The sequence below is a fragment of the Lycium ferocissimum genome, chromosome 9 (assembly GCF_029784015.1).
Source record: "Lycium ferocissimum isolate CSIRO_LF1 chromosome 9, AGI_CSIRO_Lferr_CH_V1, whole genome shotgun sequence".
Classification (NCBI taxonomy): Eukaryota; Viridiplantae; Streptophyta; class Magnoliopsida; order Solanales; family Solanaceae; genus Lycium; species Lycium ferocissimum.
The window spans coordinates 36,094,670-36,117,116 of record NC_081350.1 but is presented as its reverse complement, the minus strand read 5'-3'; the positions used below and the strand labels follow the sequence as shown (position 1 = coordinate 36,117,116).

The following is a 22,447-nucleotide window of genomic DNA, read 5'->3' as shown; positions in this document are numbered from 1 at the left end:
TTAGTTTGGTTTGGTTTGAAATTTTTTAGTTAAAATCAAACCGAACCAATTATGATCGGATTTTTTTCCCCAATACCAAACAAGTCAAACCAAATCACTAATCGGTTTTTTTTTTCTCGATTTGGTTCAGATTATCGGTTTGGTGCGGTTTGTCTGTTTTTTTTGTACACCCCTATTCAAATGTATTGGCATTGTGCAGCTAATTTCAACATATCCCTCTGTCCCAAAACAACTATCACGTTTTTCTTTTCAAGAGTCAATTTAGCTATTTTCGGAGCTAAATTGAATTAGGCTAAATAGTCTTCGAGCGGATTAAAATGGATATATATTTATCGGAAAAGGTCCAGATGTGCCCTTCTACTATACGAAATTGCACGGATATGCCCGTCGTTAAAAGTTGGTCCCGTATATGCCCTTAACATTATTTTTTGAGTTACTTATGCTTTTGATTTAATGGAAACCCAACAAAAATATTGGAGGGCAGATTTTTGCAGTTTCACATAGTATAGGGGCATATTTGATCCACTGAAATTCCTAAATATTATGGCAAAAAAAAAATGTGACACAAAATATCATTGCATTCCAAAACGTAAAAAAAAAATTGCAATTATAATCCATGCATCCACCATTACATTACATCTACATTATATAACTAAAAGATCAAACACAACTACAACCATCTTTTAAAGATTGTTTTCACAAACAAGAGCACCATTTTCCTTTTTCAAAAGATTTGTTTTACTAATGATAATATCATTTTTATTTTTCAATTTGTTGATGATCTGGATATTTTTCGTCTTTCAGTTCCAATATCTACACCATAATGCATGCAACAACTGCCATACAAAACATAAACATAAAAAAAAAATCATTACAGATCTATCACAAAGAAAAAAATCACAAGTCTGATGTAAGTCATTACAGATCACAAAAAAAAAAAAAAAATCACAAGTCATTATAGTTCTACTAAATTTCTGTTATGCGTGGAATTCGCGAAAGGATCAGACCACATTGAATTTTATGTAAGACCGTATAAATGCTTAAAATGTAATATTCTCTCTATTATTGTTATCGAAGTTTCAGCACTGCGGGAGACGTTTTTTCAGGTGTCATAAGTCTAATGTAAGTTATCTTTTTTTTTCTTGTGATTTTTTTTTGTGGCAAATTTGTAATAATTTTTTTTTATGTTGATGTTTTGTGCGGCAGTTGTTGCATGTATTATCGTGTAGATACTGGGACTGGGAAGACGAAAGATATCCAGGTCATCAACAAATTGAAAAATAAAAATGATATCATCATTAGTAAAAAAAATCTTTTGAAAATGAAAAATGGTGCTTTTGTTTGTGAAAACTAGGGCTGTTCAAAACCGAATTGTTACTGATAACCCAACCGTAAAATTGGCTTATTGACTTATTGGCATTTGGTTATTGGATTAACGCTTTGTGAGCGGGTTAAAATTTTATAGCTAACGGTTTATTGGTGTGGGGGCGGATTAGTTAATTTTCTTATCTGGTAAATCGTTAACTCGTTAAGAATTATGATATTTACATTATTACCACTATCTAGGTATATAAAATATGTATTGTAATTTGTAAATACTAAAGCAGTAAAGCTAAAGCCCCAACCCTCATTCGGTATTTTTCTATTCAATAATATTCACTTATTTACTTCTAAATTAATCTTCCATAGATTCTGTTGTTGGGGGCTCTAACTATTGCAGTGTTGCCAATAATTTGGCATTCAACTCTTAACATACGTTTGAATCACACCTTAACAAATATTTTTACACATTGGCTTGAACTTTGAAAAACTCAAAGCAAACTAGGAGTAATTTTTGCCGTCACTGGCTCATTGCATTTAGTCTAATGAAAAGAAGTTCTTTTTTTCGGTAAGTGGATAAATTTCATTAAAAAAGTAGATACCGTGGAGATATTATAAAGTGATAGTTGTTACATAGTTAACGGATATACTGCTCGTTAACAGCCCGATAATTACTAATCCGATACTAAACCAACCGATATCTTATCAGTTGGCTAGCGGATTAGTACATTTAAAAACGGATATCCCACAAGCCGAACCGTTAAGCATAGTTATTCGTTCAATCCGCCCGATAAGCAGCCCTAGTGAAAACAATCTTTAAAAGATGGTTGTCGTTGCATTTAATCTTTTAGTTGTATAATTTGGATGTAATGTAATGGTAGATGCATGGATTGTAATTGCAAATATTTTTTATGTTTTGGAATGCAATGATATTTTGTACCATATTTTTATTTTTTTGCCATAATATTTAGGAATTTCAGTAGATCAAATATGCCCCTATACTATTCGAAATTGCACAAATCTGCCCTCCAATATTTTTGTCGGGTTTCCGTTAAATCAAGGGCATGAGTAACCCAAAAAGTAACGTTAAGGGCATATGTGAAACCACTTTTTAATGACGGACATATCCGTATAATTTCATATAGTAGAAGGGCAGATCTATTGGCATGTCATTTTGAACATGCTAGCTGGCTTACATAATTCTATCCTCTTATTTCGTCCAACTATAGTCTCACACGTCCATTTGACAACATCAGTGATAGCAATATATTCAAATTATCTTCTTGGAGTTTTCTTATACGTAAGCCCGTCAACCGGTTCGGGTTAACCGGTTCAAATCGATAAGCGGATCGGTAAAACCTGAATCACCGGTTCCGGTCAACCGTTTAATATATACCGATCCGGTTTCGATTTTTTTGGGACCGGAACCGGACCGGTTAAACCGGTCGAATTAAAAAAAAAAAAATATAGTGTGTGTGTTATGGGTCGGACCGTTGGCCAACGGTCCATTTGCAAAAATGGCCGTTGCCAAACGGTTCCAAACCCCCATTTTGGCCCCCCCAACCTCCCAAACTTTTGTTTTTAACATTTTAACCCATCCCCCACCCCTATATAAACCCCTCTCCATTTTCATTTTAATCCACACCAATTCACTCTTCTCTTTCTCTCAATCTCTCAATTATAGTTACTTTGCAACAATTAGCCACTTTAAATTTCTTAATTAAATATTATAAAGTCTTATTATAGTTTCAATTATTAATTTTGCAATTATAATATTGTTGGTGGAGTTGGTGATTTTGCAACAATCCGAAGTAGCTTTGGTGGATTTGCAATTCTAGCCGCCTTCACTTTGTTGGAAATTAGTCCTAATTTGGTACCTTCATTCCAACTCTATCTTTATTTTTCGCAATTTAATTCTAGCAATTTAATTTGTTGCAATTTATTTGAGTGTGATTTAAATTAAGGGAAATCTACATGGTGTAGCTAACATTAGACATTATTTTTATCTAGTAGCTATACTTTAATTTATTTACACCTCATAGCTAAAAGGTGTATATCAATTACACTCCATAACTAAAACATACAAAATAAGTTAAAATAAAAAAGCAACCCCTGTATCCACATTTTTCTCTCTCCTCCTCCCTCCTTCTCCCTCCCTTCTGCCCTCAATATCTCCGTCGGAGCTCCGGCGAACGAGCTCCGATCACTGCTCCCTCATCGTCACCACTACTTCATGCGAAATCCAGACGGAGAAGTAAGCTCCGGTCACTGCTGTTGGTTGTGGTTCGTGTTGTTGTTGTTGTTGTTGTGGTTCGCCGAGAAGTAAGCTCCATGGTCCGTTGTCAACCATTGTTGTTGTGATTTTGGAATTTTTATGGTGAAATGGAGATTTACTTAGAAGAAAGAAGAGCAACGAGAGAAAAAAATAGTATAGAGAGAGAGATGTAATGGTGGTGGGTGAAGGAGGGAGAAAGAAGATGGTGTGACGGTGTTGTTGTTGTTGTTGGCCGTGGTGGTGGTTGTTGTTCACCATCTCTCCCTCTTCTCCCTCACGACGAAGTCGATCCGGCCGGAAATGGCTTTCTATTTTTGAATACAATCCGGTGTTGATGACGACCTATAGGCGGTCTGATCCGGACGGAACAACCAAATCGTTTAATCCGACCGGAATTTTATTTCTTGTATTCAATTTCAGTGTATTCGTTAATTTTATTTCTTGTATACAAATGAATACGGTAAAATTTTGAAGTGTATACAAATGAATAGAGTGAAATTTATTTCTTGTATTCAGTTTTTCAGTGTATTCGTTAATTTTTTTAGTGCAAATTTTTGTGTTTTTGATGTTTTAGTTGAATACATCTGATTTGAATACAACAAAATCTGACTCAACCGAATTTTGAATACAATCCGATTTCTGAATACAATTAACTGTAGCAAACTACTGTAGCGCGCACTGTAGCTACGAAATGTAAATAGCTAAAATGTAGCTATGCCCAATTTAAAACCCCTAAATGTTAGTCATTTATGTAAAATTCCCTTAAATTAATTCTATTTAATAAAGGCGAAGAGATTTAGACGTGGTGCCGGTAGTAGTGGTATTGTTAGGGGTGGGTTTAATAAGAAAACATTTGTGGAAGAAACACCTAATTTAGGTATTGATGTTAGTGGAAATAATCCACTTTTAGATCATGAGGCAATGCAATAACATTATACTGACACTTTTAATGAAATTGATGATGATGATGAAACACAAGCCCCCGAAAATCCCATAGGAGATACAGGTCCTGTACAATTACATACACAAGACAAACCGCCTAGAACTCGTAAGCCAACCGCTAAAATTTGGAATTTTATGACTAAGGATAAGGAAAGCCAAACAGCTAAATGTAACCTATGTAGACAAGTATTTGCTTTTAGGCAAAGAACTAGTAAGGATAATGGAACGGGTATACTAAATAGTCATATGAGAAAGAAACATATGGATGTTTGGGGAGAGCAAACGGGTTCAAATGTGGGGGGTATTCAAATGATGATAGACCCACGAACCGGTAAAAATTTTAAGTATGACAAGAAAAAAGAGCGTGTAGAAATAGCTAAAATGGTAGCTTATGATTGTTTACCATTTTCCTTTCCTTCGAGTTTGGGGTTTGTTACTTACATTCAACGTTGTTATAATCCGTTATTTGAGGGTATTCCTAGAAGTACTTGTAGAGCGGATGTTATAGATTTGTATAAAAAATATAGATTTTATTTGCGCCATGTATTTAATTCTTTAAATTGTAATGTTTCTCTTACCGCTGATTTAGGTCTTAGTCTTAATAAGTTAGATTTTTTTGCTATTACATGTCATTGGGTTGATGATAATTGGGTTATGCAAAAAAGAATTATAGCTTTTTTATGTGATGAAGGGAAAGGTCGTCACGATGGAAAATTTTTAGCGGATTCAATGTCTACTATTATGAGATTTTTTTAACATTTATAGAAAAACACTTTGTATTGCTTTAGATAATGCTTCTAATAATACAAAGGCGGTTGGTCTTTTAAAAAGAGAACTAAACCCTCCGCTAAAAAATATTTTTCCTGTGAGATGTAGTTGTCACATTTTAAACTTAATTGTTAAAGATGGTCTTGTGTGTTTTGAAGATTCTATTCAAAAAGTTAGAGATGCGGCTGCGTTTCTTTTTTGTAATGCTAATAGGGGAAGACTGAGAGATTTTAAGAATTCTTGTGTGGAAAATAACCTTAGACCTAGAAAAATTTAAGTAGAAATTGAGATTAGGTGGAACTACACTTACATTATGCTACAACAAGCATATGAGTATAGGATTCCCATACAATAAGTTCACAACAAATATAATATTAATAATGATAATTGGTTAAATTTTACGGATTGGGAAGATGTTAAGGAATGCGTTGAACTCTTAGAAATTTTTTATAATGCAACTCTAGCTTTTTTTAAACAATTCTATCACACGGTAACCGAAATTTTAGCCTACTTAGCGGAAATAGCTAGAGTTTTACAAGAGTATAAAAATAAATCCGGCTATCAAGCGGCTATTTTTAATATGACAACAAAATTTAAGAAGTATTTTTTTTCCATCCCAACTTTATTTATATTGGGTTCTCTTTTAAATCCTTATTTAAAAATGTCTTATACTAGAGCATTGGTTGGTCAAATTTATACCTTTTTAGAAATTGAAGAGGAAGTTGAACCATCTTTAGCTGACGCCGAGCTCGCGATTGATGCCGAGTTTGGAAAAGTTTTTAGTCATTATTCTAATTTGGAAGAAAATACTACACCCGTTGCTCCACGCCCCACTACTTTTCAAAGTAGCAAAAAGGGCTTGTCGGGTTTGTCGCATTTAAAAGTTTTACATTTACATCCAACTCCTTCTCATAATGCAAACTTTGATGAATATCGCTTTTATTTGATGCAGCCAAATGTGGATATCAAGGAACTAGATGATTTGGACGTCTTAGCATGGTGGAAGAAATACAAGGCAAGTTATCCGATACTTTCAAGAATGGCTCGAGATATCCTTACGGTTCAAATATCAACCGTGGCTTCGGAGAGTGCATTTAGCCGAGGAAGACAACAAATTGGAGACCATAGACACTCATTATCCGGATTTAGCTTGCAAGTACTAGTGTGCATTCGCGATTGGATTAGATCGGAGCGATGCAACCAAAACTTACAAGCGGTGGAAGGCGAAGAGGAAGAGATTGAAGATTTGATAGCAAGTGGAGCGGACCAATTGGTAGAATTTGAAGATATCTCCATGATCGAATATGATATGGGGGAAATTAATCAAATGATTGACAATTGGTGATTTTATTATTCTACTATTTCTTTGCAACTTATGTATTATTTGCAAGTTGAAAAAAATTACAACTTGCAAATAAATGTTATCCAAGAATGAATAAAATATATGGCTCATTGAGCTTTCTTCTATTTGTTTGTGTTCATATTTTTACTTATATTAAGTTAGGAATATACCTAAAATATACTAAGAATATACTTATAATATACATCTACTTAAATTAAAAACTAGAAAGTTATATACTTGAAAAATAACTAAAATATACTAAGAATATACTTATAATATAAATATACTTAATTTATAAAATACGAATTTATAAACTTAGAAAAGCTTAAGCTATAAATAACTTAAGTTATAATATATAAGTTATAAGCATACATATAACTTAAACATATATATATATATATATATATATATATATATATATATATATATATATATAGTTATATAACCTAAGTATATTGATATATATATAAGTATATTCTTATTATATTTTAGGTATATGTAGTATAACTTAAGCATATAACTTAATATAAGTTATATAACCTAAGTGTATTGATATATATATAAGTATATTCTTATTATATTTTAGGTATATGTAGTATAACTTAAGCATATAACTTAATATATATACATATATATATATATATATATATATATATATATCTTGTACACAATAAATATATAAACTTTACTTATAAACTTATATTACATATGTAAATATACCTACAATATACTAATAAATACTATAATATATATATATATACAAAAAAAAAAAAAAAAAAAGGTTTTCGACGAGTTTCAACCCATCGGTCCCGGTTTCGATTTTTTAACCGAGAACCGAAATCGGTTAAACCGGAACCAGTGGCCGGTTTCGATTTTTAAACCGAAAACCGGCCGGTCTGTTAACCGGTTACTCGGTCCTGGCCTCGGCTCAAACCGGATAACAAAGCTTTCTACCGCTCATAAAGGATCATATTTGCCCTTGTACTTTTCAAAAATAGTTATATTTGCCCTTCGTTATACTTCTTTTATATATTTTTCCTTGCCATTCTACTTTAGGATCATATTTACCCCTGAATCGTTAACTCCCCAAGTTCCCACCTTGTTATCCTACGTGTCGCTTACGTGAATATTATATTCTTTCAATTTAAATATATTAAATTAAACCCGGCCCAACCCAAATAAATCGACCCACTTGAGCCCCAAAGTAATAACCACAAGATCGCCCTCCTCGCCACTAGCTCCACCACCCCCTCGCTTCTCAGACTCAAACTTCCGAATCATTATTCGGAAACCCATTAATACATGGAAAATCACAAAACATTCTCTCCTCATTCCCACCAAATTTCCCTTTTCCAGTACAGCTGCAACCACCAGAGTCTTCCTTTTTCCAATACAAGTAAATAATCACTAGTCCAATGAATGCCACTCCAAATGCATTAGCCAAACCGATCAATATAATAAATCCAGGTTTTAACCCCTTACGTGAATTCGTCGCGTCATTACCTAATGAACCCTGAACTTGATCCGATGAATATTGTTTGTACTGTTTTTACAATTTTTTTGCAAAGAAAGCCCACATAACATGGGTTTACTAAAAAATGTTGTTAGACCTTGATATCTAAATGAACCAGTCTAAGGAATTTGACCAGATAAATTGCTGTTCCTAAGATTAAAACTAACAGAAGCTTCAAGAAGGTCTCCGTCTGTTAATGTCAATTGCATTTATTTTGCAAGTGGGTTGGTTTATTTTGGGAAGGGTCGGATTTAATTTAATATATTTAAATTAAAAGAAAATAATATCCACATAGGCGTCACGTGGGATAATAAGGTGGGGACAAAGGCAATTAATGATTCAGGGGTAAATATGATCCCAAAATAGGATGATAAGGGCAAATAAATCAAAAAAGAATAACGAAGGGTAAATATAACCATTTTTAAAGAGTACAAGGGTAAACATGACCCTTTTCCGTTTCTTATAAGCAAGCAATAAACTTTATTAACATAAATTTTCCTTTAAGAATCCCATTAACTTTAGGGTAAATATCGATTTTAGTCCCTAAGTTGTTACTTAATTTCACTTTTGATCCCTGTGTTATTCGGCTAATCACATTTAACCTTGAATTAAACAACTTATGTAGTTTTGATCCCTAAACCAGCGAAACAATCGAAAGTGAGGAATACTTAACGGAGTATGTGCTTGAAAAACCAGAATATTGAATTGAAAAATATAAAGGAGGAGAGAGGGAGAGGAGTAGATCCTATAGTATGCTGACAGCAAGAGCTTGAATTAAAAATTCATTGAGGCAATTGATAACCTATAGTCTATAGACCTTGTCTGTCTTGACATTTGATGGGCAGGGATAACTGAGAAAAAAAAATATTAAAAACAAAATCTTATGAACTCTATCTAAGATATATTGCCCAAGCCCCAAAAAAAAAGATTTTTTAGTACGTAACTTGCAGAAGTATCATTAGTTCACAAGCAATATCTACAAAAAGCATGCCATCTTCCATGATATACATTATATGCATTTTTTCCAACTCCATTGTTCTGTTAAAAAAAAAAAGAAAGAGAAATCACCAAATCAGCATTATGTTAAGTTTTCCTCAGTTCCGTTAGTTTGGTTAGTTTAGGGATCAAAACTACACAATTTATTTAATTCAAGATTAAATGTGCTAAGCCGAATAACACAAGAATTAAAAGTGAAATTAAATAATAACTCAGGGACTAAAATCGCTATTCACCCTTAACTTTAATATCTTGTATATAACAGCCATTTAAAAACTCTTCTATAACTCGATCTTTATATTAGATGTTTGTCAAAGAAAATGTGATAGGTGCCTACACATATAAGTAGGTCCTCTGTTTAATTGCTCTGTCTGAAAAAGATTACATTTTCACGGGTTAAATTTAAAATTTCTATTTCAAATAGATAAGTGAGAAATGTAGCATATATGTGAGTACAAAGGATATATTTAAGTAGGCGTTTGGCCATAGGATTTGAGACTCCAATTTCAAGCTTTGATAGGAAATTAGCGTTTGTTAATGAGCCTTGACCTTGTGAAATCTAGAACAGTATAAACTGGTCATTTGCACAAATGTGCTCTTTTTAGGCAAACTTTTAATAGTTTTTTTTTCCCTCTTTAGTCCAGTGGGGTTAAATTTGTCTAAAGAAAATATTCATCCAACGTAAATTTCTACTACTTTTAAATGATTTTTCCATTGACTTACAACGTAAATTTCTCTACTTTTAAATGATTTCAAACCCTCCCCCCCCCCCCCCCCCCCGCCACACCACACACACACAAAGTAATCTAACGGGGATAACATTTAAAAAGTGGCCCGAAAAAAAAGGGCTATACGGTGCAAAGATTATGATTTGGTTATCTAATTATTCACAAACTAAGCGTATGTCAATCATAACATTGATCTCATATTTTAGCTACAAGTACTTTCCCATTTGGAGTTTTTATTTTTTATTTTTTTAAGTTTGATTATTCATAAACGTACTAGTTAGAAGGATTCTTGATAATGGAATGTCTTGCCAAAAAAAAAAAAAAAAGGAAATAAATAATCAGCTTAGAAGATATATACAAAAAAAAGGGAAATACTAGTAATGTATATCAAGAGTGAGATATTATGAATATCCATAGACCAAGTAATAAAGCATTAAATAGGAGTATTTGCAGATTTCATTAAATGGGATTCCTGATAATACGGCCCCTCCCATTTTCACGGCACATTTGCACTTCTTTTTAAAAAAAAATTATTCTCCTTTCATATCCGTTACTTAATTTTAATTTGAACAAAACCCAATTATTAAATGTTTTATCCAAACAAATTCCACAAAATAAGCTCTTTCCTTTTTATGCTTTACACGTACCATTTAGAACTCTCAACATTTTTCTATAAATTAATAGAAGAATAGGCCACCAAATTAAAACACAGCTCATACATAGTTCCAATCTTCATAGGTGCCTATTTGACACTTCTTTTTATTCTTTCTCAATAATCATTTTCTGGGTAGAGTCCATTTATTTACATTATGCAATGAAATGTGGTTATATCTTTGTTTTATATTTGGTTCCTTAATATTGGTTTTCTTTATGAATTCAGAATATGATGATTCATCAAAGAAACGCTCTACAAACTTTGCTAGTATTAATGTGTTTGCTTGTGAGCTATGACGGAGTTAAAGGAGAAATGAAGTTATCCAAACTAGAGGAACTAGCATTGGAGAAGCAACTTCAACTTTTGAACAAACCATCGGTCAAGACAATTAAGGTATGTGTTTTGGGTTATTTGTATTACAAGTTTATTCTTGATTGATTATTCTTCAACAATTTTATATATTCACAAGTAACATTAATCCGATAGCATGACGTTGAATAGTGCAACAAAGATTACTAATAAGTTTTATGAAATTTTTGGTTCATAGACTGAATGGGGAGATACATACGATTGTGTGGATTTCTACAAACAACCTGCATTTGATCATCCATCGTTGAAGAATCACAATTTTCATCCTGGGGTACATATTCTCTTTTTTTTTTTTGTGTATTAATCTTTATAAGGATGTAGTATTTTAGATAGATAATTAAAACAAGTTTTGCATTTGCAGATGAAACCCACTTTAACAAAGATAAAGCAAATTCCAACTAACTCAACTATTGATGTATCTCCGAATACATGGTCAGGGAATGAACGTTGTCCTGCTGGAACCGTTCCCATCAAAAGAGTTACAAAAAATGATCTTATTAGGCAAAGACGTATGCCTCCACCAGAAGATTTCACATCTGAATCTCAATTAGAGGATGTAAGATAATCTTGCACCAAATTATTTCTTCTTACACAGTATAATAGGTTAATACTTTATGTATAAATCTGACATATACTGTTGTGCAGACTAACAACAATCTTGAGGCAACAGGAGTATACACGGTACATGAATATGATATTGAATCCTTTTTTTTTTTTTTTTTTGGTGTGTGTGTTTTATTTCACTTTTGGGTTGAAATTGAAGTAATAACATGTAGAATAAGTTGGTTAGCGATTTATCATTTGACCAATTCTTCTAAGCTCCACTTAAGATTTCAAGTGAATAAATATAAAGGTAATTTGGATAATCTATATAATGAGTTAATAAAAAAAATTATCTTTTATATTTAGCGTGCGATAGTTCAAACTCGGGATGATCCAAATAACAAGTTTGCTGGAGCTGGAATGGTAGCTAGTCTATGGAATCCTAGGGTTGAAGGTACACAAAATAGTGCGAGCCGAATGAAGATTCAAAAAGGATCAGATAGAATTCAAGTTGGTTGGAGAGTAAGTTTAACCCATTATTTATTACAATAAATTCAACTATTTTCTTACTTTGCAATAGTTTTATTAGTTATGACCGTTCTATTTCTTGTTATAGGTGGATCCAACATTATATGGGGGTACTGAAACTAGGCTTTTTATACATTTCCAAGTAAGTTTTCTTAGGTACTTCATTAAATGATTTCTATCTTGTGTTCATGAAATTTGGGTCTTTCAATCTAGCTGTTCACCTCAATATATGATGGTTTATTAATTATTCAATGTTTGTAGGCCGGAAAGACACATTGCTTCAATACACTATGCTCCGGCTTTGTATTAGTAAACAGTGATATAGCTATTGATGGCGTATTCCATTCAGTTACTCGAAAGGGGAAGACAATATGGGAGATTGCTTTGTACATCGATCGGGTACAATTTATGTATCTTTTTGTCTAGTTTATTAAGTTTTTCAATAATTGCTTAACATTAGAATTTTGAGCCTTTTGAAAATGCTAAACTACATCTTTTGAAAACTAAAGGATCTAGCAAATGGAAACTGGTGGCTTTTGATTGGAAAAGATCAAGTTCAAGTTGGTTTTTGGCCTCAAAGGATTTTCACCGAATTAGACAATTTTGCTACGAGTGTCGAGTGGGGAGGAGTGACATATACTCCAGCAGGTGTATCTTATCCTGAAATGGGCGGTGGTGTTTTCCCTGTACTTCCAGAGCCCCATCTTGATGCTTATTGTCGGGGACTTATAGTTTTAGATGGTAATGCCGAAACGATAAATGCAAAACACACACCCATAGTTCTTGACAATCAAAGATATTATAGGGTCAATGATCAACCATATTGGGGACCTGAAAAGTTTCCGCATTATATGTTTTTCGGGGGACCTAAGGACCCAATTAGACAATAAAAACATATGTAGAATTGTTCGTTTGCAAAATTCTATTCAATGTCATGTACGTTTATTAATTTGCGGTTGATAAAATCACATTCCGCCAACCTCTTTATGAAAGTTTCATGCTTTAACTCTTAATTTAATGTGTGTAGATATATTTGTTTTAACCATACAAAGCTAATCAAGATCCAAATACTATAAAATTTAAAAGTGAATCCCATACAATCAATCACATAAATGCTGTTATGATTGCATGCGGTACTATGCCTGTCGTGCAAATCTCCCATGTACTTTTCATAAAACTTTGATTTACTTTAAGTTCTTCCAAACAACATAATTCCAGTGTCAAATTTTGTTTTCGTATACTTGAAATTGTGTTGCATTTCACCCATCAGTTTACAACAATTTGATTCCTTTTAAGTTGGCTCTTTAATGTGACGATCTATTTCGAATTAAGCTCATAGAGTCAAGTCAACAAAAAAATTACAATCAAATCCGTTTAAATTTTGGGCGAGTTGGGAATGTTACCCAAGAAGGGGTTGATTTAATTTTGGCGCCTTGTGTGTACACAACTGCAAGGAGTTTTCAAATTCCAATACAGTGTGTTGGAGTTTCGCTTGTAAACGCTTTAAATTCTAGCACATTTACTGGAATTTTTTCATGTTTTAGCTAAGGATATTCTTGTCCACATTTTTATTTATGTATTAGACAGCGACTAAATTTTCATTAGTTCTGATACTAGGGCCAAATATTGATTAGCGATCCAAAATGTGGCTATTTGTCCATTTCTCCTAGTGAATTCTGGAGCGGTATAAATTGGGAATTTGCTAAAATGGCCTTTCTTATGCAACTCTTTAATTTTTGTCCTCTACTAGTCCAGTGCGGACAAATTTGTCTAAAAATATTCACCTAACTACATCTAATGAGGATTCTTTCGAGTGGTTAACTGGAGATAAAATACAAAAAAAGGTCATGCAGTGCAAACAATCGGTATAAAGAAAGGTTTTATTGGTTTTACTTCTAATTATTCAAAAACTAAGTGGACTTACAGCTAAGTATATAATTTCTCTTGTCCCTGTTTTAAGGTCTCTACAGTCTACAACTCAAAAGAAAAAAAGGTTTGAATACAAAAAAATACTCCCAATTTACGTGGCACATTTTCTTTTTTGGTCTGTTCCAAAAAGAACGTAACCTTTCTATATTTAGAAATTATTTAACTTCAAAATTTCAGTTTTATCTTTGATGAAATGATTTACAACCACAAAAATATTCAAGACTTATTTTAGACCACAAATTCTAAAAGTCTTTATTTCTTTCTTAAACTACGTGTCTAGTCAAACGGTGCCACTTTGCTACATAAATTGGGACGGAGTAAGTATAAGTTTTTTTTAAGTATATATGTTATCCATCTTTTGTTGTCACTCATAAGATTTATCTCAAATGTTAATCTAGCTAGTTACAAGGAATTTCCATTTGGAATCTTCATTTTGCTTGTTAGTTTGATGATTATGGACAGGGAAGGGGGTTCAATTTAGTTCAATTGAACTCTTCAATGATAAATTATGCTATGTAAATGGAGTAAGTTCTTTTTGTTTGCATATATATAAGTTGTTGAACTCTATGCATAAGAATTATTTTTTAATCCCCTTCTTTGAATTTTGATCCGCAATTGATTGTGGAATCATATAGTTTCTTCCTGACCTATTTCTCCCTCATTCACAAATTATTTCGCTAGGCAGAATTTTGTAGCAAATATTCTGCCTTGCGAATTTTTTTTATATATTCTTCTGCCTTACGAATTTTTTTTATATATTCTACTGGACTTCGAACCCAGAATCTCAGGAGTGTTTTCTGCCACTTAAAGTGCCAAAGGGAAAAAAATTAAAGAAAGTAATTTGAGGGCCAAAAATTAAGGACAACCCCCGAAATAGAGCATTTGTGCGACTGACCCTGCTCTTTTGGTATTTTGAGTTGGACTTTGTGTGCTGAATGATTTGGGCTCCGGAAGGAAAACCTTGGGCCCGTTATAGACAACCTTAGGCCTGTGGGTTTATGGATTTTCATGATGAATGTTTGGATGGTCAATGTGCATTGGGAATTGCCCTTCTTTTGGGGTGGTCTTTAAATTTTGCCCCTCATATTTGAAATCTTTAAATTTTGCGCCCATTCTGGCTTAAAACCCATGGTTCCAGGTTCGAACCCACACACAAATAAAATTTTAAAAAAAATTCGTAAGCGAGTTTAAAATTCGCTATGCCCCCACCCAAGACACTTGTGAAGGAATTACGAAAGTTATGCGGATCCCGCATACTTATGCCTTATGGGCGGTAGGCATAAGTATGCGGGTCCGGATAACTTTGATAATTTCTTCACAAGTTTATGCCGGGGTCCTGAGATAAAAGTTTGCCCATTAAAAGTCTGCCGGAGGGGCTTTGCCTTGAAGCATATATATATATATATATATATATATATATATATATATATATATATATATATATATAGCATTTTTTTTTTTTATTATTATTTTTTAACTTTTCATTCTCGGTAAACTTTTAGTAATGCCTTAACTAAAAGTGTGTCCTATAAAAACATAACTAAAAGTATACCCCATACAAGGCGTAAGTTTTCCTTAAGGCATAACTAAAAGTTTGCCTTATAAGGCAAAGTTTAAATTTTGCTATGCCCTTCCTAATGGAGACTTTTAGTTATGTTTAAAAAAGTACGGATGTGCGTACTTTAGTTATATATATATATATATATATATATATATATATATATATATATATATATATTTATTTTTTTTACTTTTCAAGGTAAACTTTTAGTTATGCCTTAACTAAAAAGTATGCTCCAAAGACATAACTAAAGTATGCCCATAGGCGGAACTTTTCCTTAAGGCATAACTTAAACTTTGCCTTATAAGGCAAAGTCTATGCCTTAAGGAAAAGTTCTCCTTTGGGGCATAATTTTGTTATGCCTTAACTAAAATCCGCCCCCCATTAGGGCATAACTAAACTATGTCTTAGGAAAAATTCTGCCTTATGGGGCATACTTTTAGTTATCTTAGGATCCGCATAACTTTAGCTTTTCCTTAAAGATTGTATGCCGGATCCAGAGATACACTCCCCCCAAGCCTGCCTTGCGAAATTATTTTTTTATTTTATGCGAGCGGGGGTTCGAACCCGAACTTCATGTATTCGCCCACCTTTCCAAGCGAAGGGCACAACTTAAAAGACACAACATATGAGGGGCAAAATTTAAAGACCACAAATTTGAGGGGCAAAATTTAAAGACCACCCAAAAGAAGGGCAATCCGCGCAAAAAAATGATGTGCATTCATTTGGCTGAATGTACCCCAATTTTAATAGGGCAATTTGCACGATTGTTCTTCTTGGGGGGGTGGTCTTTAATTTTTCCCTTAAATTTTTTCGCTAAAAATTCCTTGGTTACGAGTTCGAATTATTTTCAAGCTCAAAAAATTTTAAAAAATCGCGCAGGTAGAGTTTGAATTCACACGGCAGAGTTCTACTACCCCTTAAGTAGAATTCGCAGTCAACTCTAGCTTAAGGCAGAGTTTTGCCTTCTGGCATAAGGCAAATCTCTACCTTAAGGTAGAGGCTTGCATTAAGGCATTTTTTTTTTTTTTTTTTTTTTTACACTCGCCAATTTTTGCAAAAACTTTTCGCCCAAATAAGCCTTAACTTTCTTCTACAAAACTCTACCTCGAATTATTTTTTTTCGAAATTGAGATTCGAATCCCAAACCTCGATATTAAAAAAAGCGACAAAAATTAAAGACCAGTGCATTTGAAGGACAATCCGCGCGCCAAAAAAATGATTTGATTATGATTTACTTGATATATACCGCCTGAAAAAGATAAATAGGAAAAGAATCAAAATGTTTAAGTACTTGGACAATATGTTTGGCGGGCGTGGGGGCGCGGGGGGGGGGGGCGGGGGGGTGTGGTTTGGATAATAATAACTTTTCTGTTCTAAGATAAGCGTCACGTCACTTCTTGACCAAGATTTTATATACTTGTGGTTGAAAGCTCATTTTACAGAATTGGCTCGTGAGAAGCACGATAACTGTTTTTTAAAAAGAAAAAAATCATCAGAAACATATCATTCTCCAAATTCTTACGCAAGGAGTGATCATAATTTATGTGGCGAGATTATCTTTTTTTTGTAGATTACTAAGAAGTGAACAGTCAACCTTCATTAAATAGAAAATCTTTATAAGATTATCTTTTTGGATTTTACTCAGAAATGAGCATTAGAATTTAAACGTTCGTTGACTGAAACTTTTTGCAGATTTTGTTAATCCTGCTTCAGAAGAAACTACATTAATTAGCCAATTTAAATCTCATTTACCTCTCTATATAACATCTCCCTCGTAGTAACATCAACTCACAAACACACAGCAACAAGTAAGTACACTTTTTAGTGCTTTCATCATGTTGTGTTTTGATATTATAATGTAGCTTGTTATATAGTTTAAGGTGCCTCTGTAACATCTTTTTATTTTTTATTTTTTTATTTTCCACTCTAACAACTGAATTTCTTTAGTTTTCCACTTTTAGATCTGTTTGGTGTATGCTCTCTCTGAAAATTGACAGTAGTTAAACTGTTTTTCTCAAATGCCATCGTTCTTCTCTCCACCAATTGAAGAGTTTAATTTATATACAATGACAATATAATGAAATTTGCACTGTCAAGTTAGCTAAAAGGCAATTAGATTTAACTTTTTATAACAAGTGTCGATTGATATCAAGTAACAGATGATAGATTCTTTGTCACAGCTAGTAAAATTACATTTATAATTCATGTAAAAGTTCTTATAAAGTTAGTACATATGACTTAGTTCGATCAATAGTTAATAACTTTAGGAATTTAATGTGATGAAATGATCATAAGTTGGGAACTATGTTTGAAAAAAGTGTTGGTCTAGGAAAACCTCAAAAACCAAATGACTTATTAAGACTATAGTTTTGTCTCATGCTCTATGAGTACTTTTGCCTGATGTAGATGTGGATTAATTATCGTCCCTAGTTAGTTTGTTTTACATTCGTATATCCTAACTTACATACCAATAAAAACATACTTCATGAATTCAGGCAATGCAGATAAATCGAAGAATTATTCAACAAACATTGCTGGTATTATATTTTCTTCTGAGTTATACTGAGGTTCAAGGAGAAATAAAACTATCTGAAGTAGAGGATCAAGAGTTGGAAAGACAACTTAAACTTTTGAACAAACCTGCAATCACAACCATTAAGGTAGTATTTGTTTCGGGTTAAACATTGGATAGCAAGATATGCAATTGTTATAACCAAAATAACTTATTTATAAAGTTTTGATTCACAGACGAAGTATGGAGATATATATGATTGTGTGGATTTTTACAAGCAACCTGCATTTGATCATCCATCGTTGAAGAATCACAATTTTCATCCAAAGGCATGTCATTCCAATATCTATTTATTACTATAAACATTTAAACAAGGATATATTGATCTAGAATTTAAGTTTTGGATGGACAGATGAAGCCTACCTTACCTAGGATAATGCAAACTTCAGTTACCCCAACAACTAATAAGTCATCGACGATATGGCTAAACGATCGAGGTTGTCCTTTAGGATCAGTTCCTATCAAAAGAGTTACTAAAGATGATCTTATCAGACAAAGACTTATGCCACCACCCGAAGATGTCGCACTTTATACTCAATTTGGTAAGGTAAGATAATGTAAAATCAATTTACTGCTTATAGCATTAATAATCCGTTTCCAAACAATAGAATCTATTGTTTCAGTTATATATTTATGTAATCATGCAGGTTAACAATTCATAATATAATAAATAAGAAAAAGATAATCCATGTATATATCTTAAAGATGTTTAGTTTTCACCATTAGCAGAAAATCTCATATATTTTAATTTATTACTTTTACACAGACTAGCAACCACAGTAGTGAGCTGAAAAGAAGATTCTTATCTGCAAAAGGATACAGGGTAACTTTTAATTTTCTAGTTTTTGGTTGTCTTTTCAGCTAGGTTTAATTTATTTAGTTAAAAATAATTAAATTTGTTAAAATATTGAAGGTTGCAATAGTTTCAACTCCAAATGATCCGAAAAACAAGTTCGGGGGAGCTGGAATGACAGCTACTATATGGAAGCCTTATGTTAAGGGTCAGCAAAGATAGCGGATGCCGATTGAAAGTTCAAAAAGGGCCAGACGTTGTACAAGTTGGTTGGAGAGTAAGTTTAATAATGTGTCCATTTCTTATTATGTTATATTCGATTTCTTGCAAACAATTTATTCTGTGTTTAGAGGATTAAATATTGCACCTCTAAGATATAATGCAAGTTAGAATTAATGCGTATCAATAAGCTACCATTAAATTATTATGATACTTCAATTTCTTGTGTAGGTGGATCCAACATTATATGGCGATAGTAAAACTAGGAGGTTTATACATTTTCAGGTTAGTTATTTTCACGAGTACCTGTTAATTTCTATCTCGTGTTCATGACATTATTAAGACTTCATAAATAATTTTATGTGCTTTAGGCCGGTAAAAAGCATTGCTTCAATACACTATGTCCTGGATTTGTACTAGTAGATAACCAACTACCAATTGAAGCGCCATTTACTAAAACTTCACGCCGTGGAGATCCTAAGCACATATTTGAATATCCAATGTACATCGATCGGGTATATGTTACATTTCTCTTTCTAGAATTGTTTTCAAGTTTTTCAATAGTACAATTCTTTATATAACGAGATACTAATTACACATTTTCTTTTGAAATCAAAAGGATCTAGTGAATGGAAATTGGTGGGTTTTGCTTGAAGAAACCCATAAAGAACTCGGTTTTTGGCCTCAACACATCTTCACTGACTTGGCAACCTTTGCTACGAACATTGAATGGGGAGGAATGGCTTATAGCCCCGCGAACATACCTGAACCTCCCATGGGCTCCGGTTTTTTTCCCGTTAGAAAATTTCAGTATGACGCTTCATGCAGGAAAATTATAGTATTAAACTATAAAGGTGAGACCATAGATGTAACAACGACCCCGCACAGTGATAATCCTAATTTCTACAAGGTTTTCGATCTTCCAAATGGAATAAATGAAATGTTTAAGCACATTATTTTTTACGGGGGGCCGGGTTCAATTGATAACTCTTAAGTCTCCTTGTTTATTTTGACCAGAAATAAAAAGTCTCCTTGTTTATGTATTGCCATGGCAACATTTACAATCCATGCCCAAAGATGAATTATATCCAGAGAATTATAGGTGGTCTTACTTAACATTAGTCATTTCACATGCTTTCACTTATATTTTTCTTTCATTTTCTATTGGTTTTAATTTTGTAATCACGAAACATCTTAAAATTTAATAGAATAAAAGAAATCGGTAAAATTCTTCGATGGTCACATAAATTAATCACTGAATTGGAACAACAATCAGGCGAATATCAAGAGGGCATGTTACTGGATCATCAAATTCATTCATGAAACGCAAATGTCGCCAAGAGGATGTCTTACTTTTTAAGTAACTCTATATAAACTGGGAACTAAAATGCATATTTTAACAAACTAGGACAAAAGCACTTCACCTCTATAAACAATTTAATAAGGGAGCAATTATCTAAACCACATACGATAAATTACTCCAAACGTAGCCCTTAATCTAATTTTAGGTTCATGATTACTAATGAGCTCATTCTTTCTTGTTTTAAGCATCAGCAACTTATTCTTGTAGATATCTCAAGTTAAATTTGTCTAAGTACACTTTTTAAGGTACATTTTTTTTCTTTCGCTAATTTAATGTTCCAAAAACCTTTGAATAGCTTCTGAAGTTTGAATAGATTATAAACTACAAAATAAATACTAAAAAATAAGTAAAATATCTAAAGTGGTCTTCCGAATTAAATGGTATGCTGGTGATCGCAGCAATTTCGTAACGCGTTGTCTAGTAAATGCTTGCTTATTAGGACAGAATAAATATATATTTTTCATAAAGAAAGGAACATTAAATCATTAAAAAAGCATTAAGTAATTATTTCCAACGTGAGTTCACCAATGTCAGCATGCACGTGAATACCTTCTCCAAGACTTAAATAAAAAACAACCTAAATTTCTTCAATAAATGCTTGCACCGCTTCTAAATCCCCCCACCCCCCACCCCCTCAAAACAAAAAAAAACAAAACAAAACAAAAAACACAGCAACCTAAGTGGATATTTATACCTAATCATGCTGATGATTTAGAAAAATGCAAATGGTCTGTCAAACTCAAACTTTTAAGAACTTTGGTGTGCATGCATCAACCTGCACTTAGAACTTATTTATACAATTATCCTAATTTTTAAATTTATGTTTACTATGATGTCCTATTATCCAGTCATATTTTAAGGAATGGACGAACTTTTGTAAAGTTAATATGTGATAAGCTTTAGTTCCACAACATGTGTAGAAATTTGAAATAAAAATAGACAGATTTGTTTTTGTGAAATTTTCTGATTAATTTCTTCACTGGACTGGTTCATGTATAAATACAAATCTATTCTAGCTAGAATACAAAAAAAAAAATAAAAAATGAATGTGTACGTTTCCTATACAGCTGTACAAATTCTTATTGGCTGTGTACATTTTCCTATTGGCTGTCACATAACAACCTACAAATATCTATTCTAGAAGGAATCTTTCCATAACAGATTTTATCCTTGTAAAGATCCAGACTTGGGCCACTGTTGTTGTGCTGGCCGAGAGGCCCAAGTTTCTTCACTTCATTTCAGCTTTGGACAAGGCCCAATTCCACCAGAGGCCCAATAAATATCAGTTGGACCAAATGTTGCACAAAACCGACCTAATAGACACAAGTCACATTAAGACATAAACCCTTAGTTGACTTCTAAAACCTGTACACCAATCTTATCTTCATCTACACAACCAGTTCCATTTTCATCTTCCTCATGAGATTCTTGACCTTGAGCAGAATGGAGGGAATTAATTTCAACACCCCCCTTCAAGTTGGAGGGGTAAGAAGAAACCGCCAACTTGGAGAGAATAGAGTGGTGCGTCGGACCAGACAAAGATTTAGTGAAGATATTGGCTAATTGAGAAGAAGAGGGAACAAAATTAAGAGAAATGAGACCGGAGAGGAATTGTTGACGGACGAAGTGGCAGTCTAACTCGACGTGCTTCCTCCGTTCATGAAAAACAGGTTTCGTGCTATATGGAGTGCAGCTTGGCTATCTGAGTGAAGGGGAATAGGTAGTGGTGGAGGTAAGAATAGATCTGTAAGTAGACTGTGGAGCCAGGTTAGTTCTGCCACGACACGCCACATCGAGCGGTATTCCACTTCAGCGGAGGAGAGGGAAACTGAAACCTGTTTCTTGGACTTCCATGAAACAGGCGATCCACCCAAGCTGATATAGTACCCACTTATTGATCTTCTAGTATCCATATAAGACGCCCAATCGGCATCGCAGAAGGCAAGAAGTGACAAAGAATCATCGGCTCGCATAAATAGACCTTGCCCAGGATCCAACCTCAAATAACGAAGAACACGCAAAGCAGCA

General features: G+C 33.2%; 2 protein-coding genes across 2 annotated transcripts; both read left to right on the top strand.

Annotated features, from left to right (window-relative positions):
* The first annotated feature begins 10,775 nt into the window (after positions 1-10,775).
* Positions 10,776-12,487, top strand: LOC132069462 (protein neprosin-like). The gene is made up of 6 exons (XM_059462806.1): positions 10,776-10,932; positions 11,087-11,179; positions 11,270-11,464; positions 11,554-11,589; positions 12,068-12,121; positions 12,241-12,487. The coding sequence occupies exons 1-6, from the start codon at positions 10,813-10,815 to the stop codon at positions 12,403-12,405; spliced, it is 663 nt and encodes a 220-aa protein (XP_059318789.1). The 5' UTR covers positions 10,776-10,812; the 3' UTR covers positions 12,406-12,487.
* Positions 12,488-17,950: 5,463 nt separating this feature from the next.
* Positions 17,951-20,099, top strand: LOC132031851 (protein neprosin-like). The gene is made up of 9 exons (XM_059421737.1): positions 17,951-18,132; positions 18,221-18,313; positions 18,397-18,591; positions 18,811-18,867; positions 18,958-19,045; positions 19,212-19,222; positions 19,288-19,341; positions 19,428-19,571; positions 19,676-20,099. The coding sequence occupies exons 1-9, from the start codon at positions 17,971-17,973 to the stop codon at positions 20,048-20,050; spliced, it is 1,179 nt and encodes a 392-aa protein (XP_059277720.1). The 5' UTR covers positions 17,951-17,970; the 3' UTR covers positions 20,051-20,099.
* The last annotated feature ends 2,348 nt before the right edge of the window (positions 20,100-22,447 follow it).

Excerpts from the sequence above, each read along its gene's own strand:
- LOC132069462 (XM_059462806.1), top strand. The coding sequence starts at position 10,813 with ATGTGTTTGCTTGTGAGCTATGACGGAGTTAAAGGAGAAATGAAGTTA. Across the intron at positions 11,180-11,269 it reads ATCACAATTTTCATCCTGGG|ATGAAACCCACTTTAACAAA; the intron begins GTACATATTCTC and ends TTGCATTTGCAG. Across the intron at positions 11,590-12,067 it reads AGGCAACAGGAGTATACACG|GTGGATCCAACATTATATGG; the intron begins GTACATGAATAT and ends TTCTTGTTATAG.
- LOC132031851 (XM_059421737.1), top strand. The coding sequence starts at position 17,971 with ATGCAGATAAATCGAAGAATTATTCAACAAACATTGCTGGTATTATAT. Across the intron at positions 18,133-18,220 it reads CTGCAATCACAACCATTAAG|ACGAAGTATGGAGATATATA; the intron begins GTAGTATTTGTT and ends TTTGATTCACAG. Across the intron at positions 19,572-19,675 it reads ATCCAATGTACATCGATCGG|GATCTAGTGAATGGAAATTG; the intron begins GTATATGTTACA and ends TGAAATCAAAAG.